This window comes from Papio anubis, chromosome 12 (genome assembly GCF_008728515.1).
Source record: "Papio anubis isolate 15944 chromosome 12, Panubis1.0, whole genome shotgun sequence".
Taxonomy (NCBI): Eukaryota; Metazoa; Chordata; class Mammalia; order Primates; family Cercopithecidae; genus Papio; species Papio anubis.
The window spans coordinates 25,849,067-25,860,198 of record NC_044987.1 but is presented as its reverse complement, the minus strand read 5'-3'; the positions used below and the strand labels follow the sequence as shown (position 1 = coordinate 25,860,198).

Sequence of the window (11,132 nt, the reverse complement as noted above, 5' to 3'; positions counted from 1 at the left end):
CAGGCACGGTGGCTCATGGCCATAATCCCAGCACTCTGGAGGGCCGAGGTGGGCAGATCACCTGAGGTCAGGATTTGAGACCAGCCTGGTCAACACGGTGAAACTCTATCTCTACTAAAAATACCAACTCTACTAAAAAAAAAAAAATTAGCCAGGTGTGGTGGCAGGTGCCTGTAGTCCCAGCTACTCAGGAGGCTGAAGCAGGATAATTGCTTGAACTTGGGAGGAGGAGGTTGCAGTGAGCTGAGATCATACCATTGCACTCTAGCCTGAGCAACAAGAACAAGATTCCATCTCAAAAAATAAACAAACAAACAAAAAAACCAAACCTGGGCATGGTGGTTCACATCTGTAATCCTAGCACTTTGGGAGGCTAAGGCAGGCAGATTGCCTGAGCTCAGGAGTTCGAGACAAGCCTGGGCAACACGGTGAAACCCCATCTCTACTAAAATACAAAAATATTAGCTGGGCGTGGTGGCATGCGCCTGGGTGTGCCTGTGATCCCAGCTACCCAGGAGGCTGAGGCAGGAGAATCGCTTGAACCCAGGAGGCGGAGGTTGCAGTGAGCCGAGATCATGCCACTGTACTCCAGCCTGGGTAACAGAGCAAGTCTCCATCTCCAAAAAACAAAAACAAAACAAAACAAAACAAAACAAGAACAACAACAAAAGAAAATGTGAAAATGGATAGTTCTGAGGAAATAGGAAAAGCCAGTTGCTGAGAGAGCTGCAGTAAAGACAAGTCGGTCCCATGAAGGGATGCCTGTTTCCTCTCTCTGCTCCTCAGCTATGTTCTCTTCATAAGCAGAAATTCTGTGACCAGGCAACTCTCTGTATGGCCAGGTTGCCTGGCCTAAGTCCTTGGCTTGACTAAAAGCCCTTAATAATCCAGCCAGTGCCCCACAGTTTCAGAGGAATTTCTAGGAGTGCTAACCTTCTATTGGCTTACTAGAGTAGGGATTCAGGTCTTCATCTATAACCTCAACATGTGCTTTGACCATGTGCCTCCCAGGCTCCACTACAGATGTAACAGGATGTATTTAGAAAATTCCTTTATCTTTTTTTTTTTTTTCCTTTTTGCAGTTTCTCAGGTTAAAAAAAAAAAATTCCTTTATCTTTGTTTGAAAGAGAAGATCATCACCTTAAACTTCATAAATGTTCATGAGTCAAACAGGATGATAATATTTACCCCACTGTTATCATCCCTACCTTTTATTTAATGTCATGAGTATAGGGTGTGGACCGGAAGAAGCCATACAGAGTTTCACAGTTCTGCGGGGTAATTAGTAAGTTTTGTATGTGTGCCTGGGATATTAGGGTTGTAAATCACAATTAAAGATGAAAAATGTTAGGAGGGAAGTAAAGCAGAAAGCCCAAATCAGACAGTGAATTAGGGATTAAGTGGGAGTGGTGGAAAGGCAGGCTAAGAACATTTACAGAGAGAGAAAATAGCAGAGACTATCCCAAAACAAGAATTCATTGTTCTAACATTCAGGAAGTATCTATATAGGGTGTGGAGGAAAAAAAGGAGATGTGGGACATTTCAGAGCAGACACTGCCCAGACTAGATCTTTTATCCTCCCATGCACATGCACACATACACCTCAGTTCCATTATAAGCTTTTGGTGAAAAAGGTAAAGCATTTTAATGAAAAAGCCTCACAGTTCTGACTCTTTGTCATTTTCATCCAGGTAGTATTCATCATCTGTGGTTGTGTCTGTGTCACAATCTGAGTCCACTGGGTCATCCTCATAGATATTAAGCGGTTCACTTGGAGATAAGCCATCTTCTGGCATCTGACTACTGGGAGAATTTGAGCTTAACGACTCTGAGGGGTTGGGAGGGTTCCTCAAATCATCTTTTAGGAAGCCAGGGTTCTTAAGAAAACTTGGTTTCCATAATCTTCCTTGTGTAAGTGACCTCTTTACGTTCTCTAAGAAAGCTAATTGTTGTTCTTTCCCAAAGATCCCATAGTCGATAGGTCTGTATATAGATGTTGCAGACCTGGGACCTGTTTTTGTACTGCTGCGATAAGCCCAACTTTCATTTCCATCGTAGGAGGGGAGTTCAGAAAAAGATCTGAATCTTCGACTGTACCCATTGTTGACAGAGAATTCATTTCCAAGTGTCAGTCGACTCAGGGCATTGTCAATAGACGTGCTTTCAGAAAAATGGCGCTCTCTGACTTTTGGAGGATGACTTTTTCGTAGTAGATCGCCATGCACATTAATGCTTTTTAAACTCTTTGAACGATAGAGGTGTGGCTCAGGTTCCCACTCCAGAGATGAAGCACTCCTTTGTTGCCGCAGCAAACTGGCCAGTGGGATGCTTACTCTAGATTTCTGTGCAGGCTCCAGTGGAAAAGGAGGGCTCAGCCTCCTCTGATCATCAGAGAATTCTGCTTCCCTGAGGCTGGTGAATGTGATGGGGGATGGGGCTCCTGATTCTCTTTCTAAATTCTCAGCTACTGTGACATCTTTAGAAATCTCATGCTTTGATGGTGATTCTGAGACATTTTTAAACTCGTTCTGATGTCGTTGTGAAATGCTGTTAGACTTCTGGTTGCTGACGTGTGTAGAAGGTTCTCTGTTGGGTAGTACAGTAATGGGGATAGGGTTCTCAGATTTCTTCACATGCTTTCCATCCTCACTCAACCTGCTTTCGCCTATGGACTCTGCAGATTTTGGAGTAGGCTCAAGGAACAGTGGGTTGCACTCCACTGTGCCAAGAGATAAATGGTCAAAGCCAGATCTGCTTCCACTTTGTGGGAAGATAGTAGCTACGTGTCTTCTGGGGCTTACATCTTTAGCTGGGAATTTTCTGTTTGCTTTAGACATGACTGCCAATCTGTGTTTAACTGAAGATCTATTTTCCCCCTTTACTAGGTCATCAGAGTTGGTTTTATTTTTATTGTTTCCTTCAGGAAGTGAAGGTTGATCCCAAGCTGATTTCTGCATTTCATCTTCAGCCTTCCTGCTCTCTGTCATATTTGCCTCCTGACTTCTTTGAGGTAATTCTCTGGGTTCAGACTGCAGACTCTCTAAATTTAGTTCATCTGACTGAGTCTCCTCACCAAGCTGTAGTTTATGCAATGCTGGAGTAAGAGCAAAGACTTGACTCTCTGAGTGAGAAAGTGTTTTATTAGTCATTTTTTGGCAGTTGGTTCCGATGTCCCCTCTGCCTTCCCTAGGCTGTGACCCACTGGAGCCATCACCCACAGTTGTGGATGTGTGATCTTTCTGAGGACACTTCCCACTTCCAGTAAAAGGAATGGCTCTACCACTCCCTGTACACTCCCAAGAATTTCTTCTGGCTTGGGAATTTCCAATATTAACTTCTGAAAGAGCTGGAAGACTAGAGGGACCACTGTTACTTGAATTAATGGATTGTTGACAATTTTCAGATTTTTCTTCGGAAACATTTTTTCTCTGAGGCATCAATAAAGTATGCAGGGTTTCACTTTGCAGTTTTTTACCTTTTTCTTTCTTGTTTTCTGAATCACCTAGAGGTGCTTTAGCTAAATTATCTGAAAAAATCTCTCTAGCTTTAGATTCCTCTTCAGGAAGAGAAACAGCTGCCTCAACAGAAGCCATTTCCTGTAATGTAGGCACTAGGGGCCCCCTATTTGATAATCGGAAGGCAGTCATATTTTCAGAGGTGAGCGTCTGATCAGAGTTGACTGACATCTTTAGATTTTCACATGACGGTGTTCCTGACTGCTCTCGTGTAAAATAATTCTGTTCGTCTTTTTCTAAAGCATTAGGAAATGTTTCAGTCTCCACTTGAGGTGATTCTGTAAGTGAATTAGTATTTTGTGTATACTGTTGAAGGAGGTTACAGAATTTTTTGCTGGGTTTCCTCGGTAGAGTATAATATACTGAGACCACTTCCAGACATTTTACATTGTCATCATCACCAGAAACAGAAAATGTACTAGTTGTCTTAACTTTATGTAATGTTTTCCCACGTTCTTTTCCTGACAAGTCTGAACAAAAAGGTAAAGGGTCTTCATTTGAAAGGGCAAGTACACTTCTCCTGGAGGCAGCCATTTTACCCTCTTTCTCAGTGCATTCTTGCAAGTTTTCCTTTCGGTGGTGTCGTTTGGTTAAAGAACAATCTCTAACAGATGAGTCACTTTCCACAGGGCTAATGATTCTCTCCCAAGCCCTTGGCATTAGCTCAGAAGCATCTGTGCCTGAGGTCAATGGCTTTTTTCTTTCTTCTCTTCCAGTTGAGGCATGTGGCTCCCCTGAGGCAGACGACATAGCCCTGTTAATGAGGAATGGAAGAGGTCCTTTTCTAATGGAAGTAGATCCGCTGCTTTTTACATTTGTCATTCTCTCTGTGGCTTCAGGTGCCTCCAGGGCTGCATCTGAAACGACTTTGGGACATTCATTTGCTGACTCAGGAGAACTGGGACTAAATTTGTTTAATGTATGGTTCCCCATTGCATCTTCCACATTATTTTTGATTTGGAAGGGAGGTGGCCCATTCCTCAATGAGGCAGCCATTATTTTACTTCCTGACTGCCTGCCATGTACGAGAAAACTGCTTGATTTTCTTGGCAAGGTACAATAAATTGTGTCAAGCTCAGAAACTTTGGAATTGCTTTGATTTGCTTCAATGAGGCTCCTGTGATCACTGGTGGGTACTGATATACTTTCTGTTTTGCTTAACTTTTCAATACAGGATATATGATGCCTTATTTTTCCTTTTCCTCTTTCATTCCTAAAAGGAGAGTGTGAATGGCATGTGACATCAACCACTTCATCATGTGTAGGCACATGACTATCATTTCTCTCTTGGTTTTCTGAGTGGCTTAAAATAAGCTGATTCTTTTGGTTCTTCCCAGCATTGTCTTTTTCTTCTCTTTCTCCTAGCGATGGATCTTTGTCTGAAGGACTTCTCCTGGAGAACACTGTAGTAGATGGAACCACAGGAGCATCAAGGGAAGAATTATTTGATGGTGAGGAATCTGGTAGTGCAGCTGATGACAGATCTAAAGAATCACACAAGGTCTTGTGGCCAGCAGTCAACTTGCTGCAGTTGGTAGAATGAATTGTGGCACATTGTTCTCCCTCAGTATCTAAAATAACAGGCTTTTCTGGAGACTGTGCATTTTGAATATCAGTTGGTGCAGAGCTCCAGTGGTTGTTTGTAATAATGCTTGAAATATCTTCATTACTTACAGTTAATTCCTGGTGACAACCTTGGTCTGTCCTGGGGAAAGATGGTGGTGTTCTGTGTTCCTGAATGAAAGGAAGGGAAGCCGTTGAGCCAAGTTTTCTGTTCTCTGTAAACCTCTTATCTTGTTTAATGTCATTGGATTTATCTTTGTGTGGTGTGTACATTTTGGAGGTATCTTTCCTGGAAAAGACTCTGGGTGACTTTTTTGAACTTATTGTGGTAGATGCACTAAAACCAAATCTGTTGCTCTTGGCTGAGTCCTGGGAGAAAGGATTTTGAAAATCAGGTAAAGAGTTTGAGATCCCTCTCTGTGAAACAGGTTGGGGTACTTCACCTACCTTGTTTGTCTGGTCCATCTTGCTTAGCTGTTTGTCTTCTTCTGAAATAGATTCATTTAAGTCTTTCTCATTATTCACTTCTGTGACCAAGATATTGGGCTGGCTTTTGGCAAGAGGCAGAGAGTCAATTGAATTGCTGTTGGTCACAGTGACTTCTGTATGGCTTCTCATTGGATGAGAGGCAGGCTTATTAGGAATAATTTTCTGCAAAGTGACTGTGGGATTCTGCAAGTTGGGACTCTGAGGATTCCTTCTGTCATCAGAAGTCTGGGGAAAGGAAGTTTTGAATGAGGATGCTAGAGGCTGAGCAATTCCAAATGAGGAAGCTTCTTTGTTTATATGTACTTCTACAGGAGAACTGTCCTGTTGGCTTACCAACTCACCGGATTTGACGTGATAGCTTGAACCAGTCATGGAGCAAACATTTGGTGTGCCAAAATGAGGAGTCGATTTGGTCTCATTACCATGTGATACCGCCATGCTCTCCAGTGTGGATGTCTGAAAATCAAACTGCCAGGGATGTGGCTCTTCTTGGACTCTGGAAACATCTGTTCCATAACCAGAAGAAAATGATTCCCAGTGTTCAGAAGAAACACTATGGCCATGAATGGCTGATGCACTATTTGCTTCCATGGAAATCATTTCAAAGTCTCTGTCAGAAGAACTGAATGATTTCCTGCTTTGATGAAAGTCAGACCAGAAAGAATGTCCTTTCTGTTGGCTCCAAAAAGGACTTTGTCCAAATCTCCTCTGTTCTCCGCTTCGTCCAAAGGTATTGCTGAAGAAAGACCTGGCAAATGGGTTGCTTTGATGGTAGAATGGCATATTCTCTGAGTTCTCAAAAGTGTCAGGACTCATTGCATTCTCCATGGGAACATTTAAACTAACACGTTGGTAAACATTCTGTGAATGGTACGATTCATATCTCCTATTCTCCTGAAAACCCCTGGGATACACATACTTGTCAGCAGGATCAATTTCCATTGGTGATGGTGCCCTCAGGAACTCTTCCTGGTTCTCCCTATCTCTAGAGGAATCCGATCTGTTCCATATGATGGATGATAAAGGAGTTCTCTTTGGACTCTGCTGGTGCCTTGGTGGTATAAACCCACTCTTGTTCTGAGCTGTGGCTGGAAAATGTAAGCTTCTTGCTGTGAAATGCCCTGTGGCTGGTAAGGCCGACCGTTGTCTGCTGTCAAAACACAGCGAAGTACTTCCAAAAGTATTCTTTTGCACATAATCTTCTTTAAAGACTCTGGGCTCCCTTGTCCTGTACATATCATAAATTGTCCTTGTCCTAGGAGAAAAGGTTTTAAAACCTTCCCTAGGAGTTCCTGGTCTTAGGATGTCATAGATAGACATATTGGAAGTTTCACTATAGTGTTTTTTGTGCCTTTCTGTGATATTACCATGTCTGCTACCACTGGAATAAAAGTGACTGAACTGTGTCCTTGATCCATAGTTGAGGGGTGTTCTGGTATTCACTGAGCTTGCAGACTGTTCCTGAGCCAATTTGCTATCCAAGTCATCTAAAACTGAAAAGAGAATGTGAATCAACTTTTTTGTATATGTTTTTACAGTTTAATAATAATTTGAGTTATTGAAGGCTCCTTTTCAAGAAACATAATCATTTATAATTTTATTTTTTATCATATTATCATAAATGTTATAACATGAATTTTGATTACATTTTTAAGATAGTCTGACTTTTACAAGACTATAGTGAAAATTTATTTCCTGTTTTTTCAAAGTGAACTTTCCATAACGCCCTAAGGAAATAGAACTATATTCTTGTAACAATGAATTTTGATCATGGTTTTTTTTAGTGCATCTAAAGCGTACTGAGTTTTTCTAAGATATGGGCTAGTAATAAAAGGGAACTAATAATGCAGACATTGAATAACTAGACAATTGTTAGTGTTGTTAAGCCTTGTCTTTTCATTTCTTTCATGTCACTAGGTTGCTACAATATTTCCAGCTGTGTATACCTCCTGGGATCATAATAGAAATGAGCCTCTGTAAGTAGCATATGATTTCTAGGTTGTACTGTAAAACAGTATTACCACCAAAAGCTTAGCACCTAATTTATGAACATACTTAGGTGGATGGGGGATTCGAGCAATATATATAATTAAAAGTGCCAGATAATATTATTAAATGATATACCAATGGTAGATTTTTTTTTTCTGGAAAAATTAATACCTGTTAACACTCCTATAAAACAGCACTTTCTGTGTGTCAGGCAGAGTCCTAAACACTTAATATATTAACTCATTAAATCCTCACACCACCTTAGAAGGTTGGTCCTATTACTATTATTATTCTATAATGAGGAAACGGAAGCAAGAAGAGATTAAGCAAATTCCTAAGATCACACAGCGCTGGGATTTGAACCCAGACCGTCTGTTTCCTGAGTCCATGCATAAGACCACTGTGCAATGCAACCTCTGTGTCCATGCATACGACCACTGTGCAATGCAGCCTCTGTGTCCATGCATACAACCACTGTGCAATGCAACCTCTGTGTCCATGCATACGACCACTGTGCAATGCAACCTCTGTGCCATAAAAGCTCACTTTTTAGCCGGGCACAGTGGCTGACGCCTGTAATCCCAGCCCTTTGGGAGGCCAAAGCAGGCAGATCACGAGGTCAGGAGATCGAGACCATCCTGGCTAACACGGTGAAACCCCGTCTCTACTAAAAATACAAAAAATTAGCCGGGTGTGGTGGCAGGTGCCTGTAGTCCCAGCTACTTGGGAGGCTGAGAATTCTCCTGCTGAGAGGCAGGGAGAATAAACCAGGTGGGGCAGGGCTGCAGTGAGCAGGGGTTGGTGCCACTCAGCCTGAGCGGCATGAGCAGACCTCCTCTCAATAAAAAACACAGGGGAAAAACCCACTCAAATTTTCCATGCTTTGCTCTTTATGAACCTTGGAATGATTTTACCACTGAGACCAGGCTCATGGTTTCAGGGCAGCAGGCTGCTGTTTATCAGGCTCATGGTTACTCAGGAATTAGAAATTCAGAGACAGATACTCAAGATAATTTTGGGGAGACACCTCATATTCCTTCAGAATTCAGACTGACCAGACCAGGGCTCTCAGGACCCAGGCACTCCTGAATCTCAGGGCACAAGGCTATGGCCTTGTAGGCTGACTTTGGTTGCAAACTCACCCAGAACCACATCAATTTAAAGTATGCATAACTTTCAGCCAAAGGCCACAGACTTTGGGCAGTGTATAGGGTTTTGCAGGCTCCTCACAGAACTACTGCAACGTTTTGCGTTTGGCTGTTGCGTTCAAGCAAGCCTAAAGAAATTACAAATTTTATTTCAACTGTATAATGACAGGAAATGTAAGTGTCTGAGAACATAGGTGAAATGTACATACAACATGCCAATTATGTTAGGGCAGATGCCAAAGGGATTTTAAAAAATCTGTTCTGGATTTTTCCCTATCCTATTTTATTTGCAAGTTGGTGTTATTAAGTTTGTACAACCAAAAGAAAAACTGATCTTGAACGTTAAGGATATGTAATTAAGGAATTCTTTAGGGAATAAATCTGTCAATGTTTTAGTGAAAAATATTTATTTTTCCCTAGGACCTGAAATAATTTGTTCCCTATAGCCACAATAAAATAAGCAATGCTGAGGTATAAGGTGGGGCAAACAAAACAAAACAAAACAAAACAAAACTGCATAATGAATAAAAATCTATCTTTAAAACAAATTATAATGAAAATCTCTTTGATGTCCATTCTCCCTTTCAAGCTGTTTATGTTTTTTCTTTCCCCTTAAAGTCTTGGCTGACTACAAGAGCAGAATGTATTTACAACAGAAAATACAGAAAAGTATAACAATATAGGTAAATCACCAGGAATTCTACCTAGAGGTAACCACTCTTAACATTCCCATGACAGGATTTTAAATTAAAGCCACTTAGAATCCCAGATTAACAATGCTATTTACTCACCACTCCTGACATCAGAACAATTCCTGTTCTGCTTCTCTACATTATTTTCAGAAAGGCCACATTATTATTACTTTTTTCATTCCATAAACAGTAGCTCTCCTCTTCCAAAAAAACCTTCTTTTGGAACAAAGATTTTCCTCTGTTCTCTGCCAGGAAGCATCTGACTGAAGAAAGCCCCTATGTTGACTGTCCAGCTGACTGTCTTCCCGACTGCTGTACCACACGATAGGGGCCAGGCGATGGTACTGCCTTTGCAAACTAAATATAGTTCCTCAAGGTGAAGCTGGTGGCGACTTCAGAGTTAACTTTTCAAATGGCCGGGCTTATACAGAATAACCTTTGTAAAAGTGAACTATGATCAGGTAGTGATAAGGTACACGTGCATTTGGAATGCCACTGCTTTTGGAACCTGTTTCAGTTTTTATCATCATACAAGGTTAATTGTCTAATGAATTAGATTTTATCAGAGTGTATTTCGGTCCTAATCTGGAACAATAAAAGTCTATTAAACAGCAAACTTTGTAGATGTATTTCCTAAAGACGTATTTCCTTTTTACCTGAGGTTAATTTTTTTTTTTTTTTCCAAGATGGAGTCTTGCTCTCTCACCCAGGCTGGAATGCAGTGGCACGATCTCAGCTCACTGCAACTTCTGCCTCCCAGGTTCAAGCAATTCTCCTGCCTCAGCCTCCCGAGTAGCTGAGATTACAGGTGCATGCCACCATGCCTAGCTAATTTTTGTATTATTTTCAGTAGAGATGGAGTCTCGAACTCCTGACCCCTGTGGTTAAATATTAAACATTATTACTACTCCATATATTTATCAGTCCTTGATTTGAGAATATTTGCTCAAATTATATTTAATCATAAGTTCTTAATACTTGTGTTAATAACATGTCAGCATCCTCTTCAAATAAGCTAAACAGGAGGATGTAAAAATTAAAGTACAGCGTTTGATATGTTTTGAGTAGTTTAATACAAACTAGTTATTGTTTACTTCCTTTAGTACCAGTAGTTGCAAAGGCAATTTAATGCATGAACTTACCTTGGAAAAACTCATTCTCCAGCAGTGAAGCATCCCACGGTGGAGGCATGCCACTCTCCTCCCTCATGACTGCTGGCTTTGGGACAAATGCACTGTCAACTAGTTGATTTTCCAGAGGTGAACTGTATATTTTTGTCTGCTAATTTTAAAGTAGAGAACACAATATTATTTCTGAGCCTTCACCAGTCAAAATACTCACACGCTCCCACAAAACTGTCCCAAGCTTAAAAATATTAGTCTAAGGACTACAAATCCATTTTTCTAATATTTATTTCTCAATTTACAATGTGTTGTTTTTGCCATTTGTAACTGACCTGCAACTTCTCTATACCTACATTAATTCTTTCAATGATGAGACTTCAGGGAAGGTACTGAGCCTCTCTCTGCCAAAGTTTCCTACAAACTTGACACAGCACTGTCAGAGGTGTTTGAATCAGGGCAACTCCATTTCGAATAGGGGCTGGGTAAAATAAGGCTGAGACCTACTGGGCTGCATTCCCAGCCGGTTAAGGCATTCTAAGTCACAGGATGAGACTGGAGGTCGGCACAAGGTACAGGTCATAAAGATCTTGCTGATAAAACAGGTTGCACTAA

General features: G+C 41.2%; 1 protein-coding gene and 1 long non-coding RNA gene across 12 annotated transcripts in view; one reads left to right on the top strand and one right to left on the bottom strand.

Moving 5' to 3' along the window:
* Positions 1-1,057: 1,057 nt before the first annotated feature.
* Positions 1,058-11,132, bottom strand: part of EXPH5 (exophilin 5) — an 85,316-nt gene continuing 75,241 nt past the window's right edge. For 8 of the 11 annotated variants that reach the window (XM_017948938.3, XM_009187208.4, XM_021926514.2 and 5 more), the window contains 2 exons: positions 10,539-10,677; positions 1,058-7,060 (listed from right to left, as the gene is read on the bottom strand). In XM_017948938.3, the coding sequence (XP_017804427.3) occupies positions 1,659-7,060; positions 10,539-10,677 (5,541 nt within the window). In that variant the 3' untranslated portion in view covers positions 1,058-1,658. The remainder of the gene's footprint in view (positions 7,061-10,538; positions 10,678-11,132) is intronic. The other 3 variants (XM_009187209.4, XM_009187216.4, XM_009187211.4) reach the window with 2 other exon arrangements.
* Positions 2,931-10,012, top strand: LOC116269689. The gene is made up of 3 exons (XR_004177372.1): positions 2,931-3,010; positions 7,485-7,543; positions 9,649-10,012. It is a non-coding gene; the product is annotated as an uncharacterized LOC116269689 (long non-coding RNA).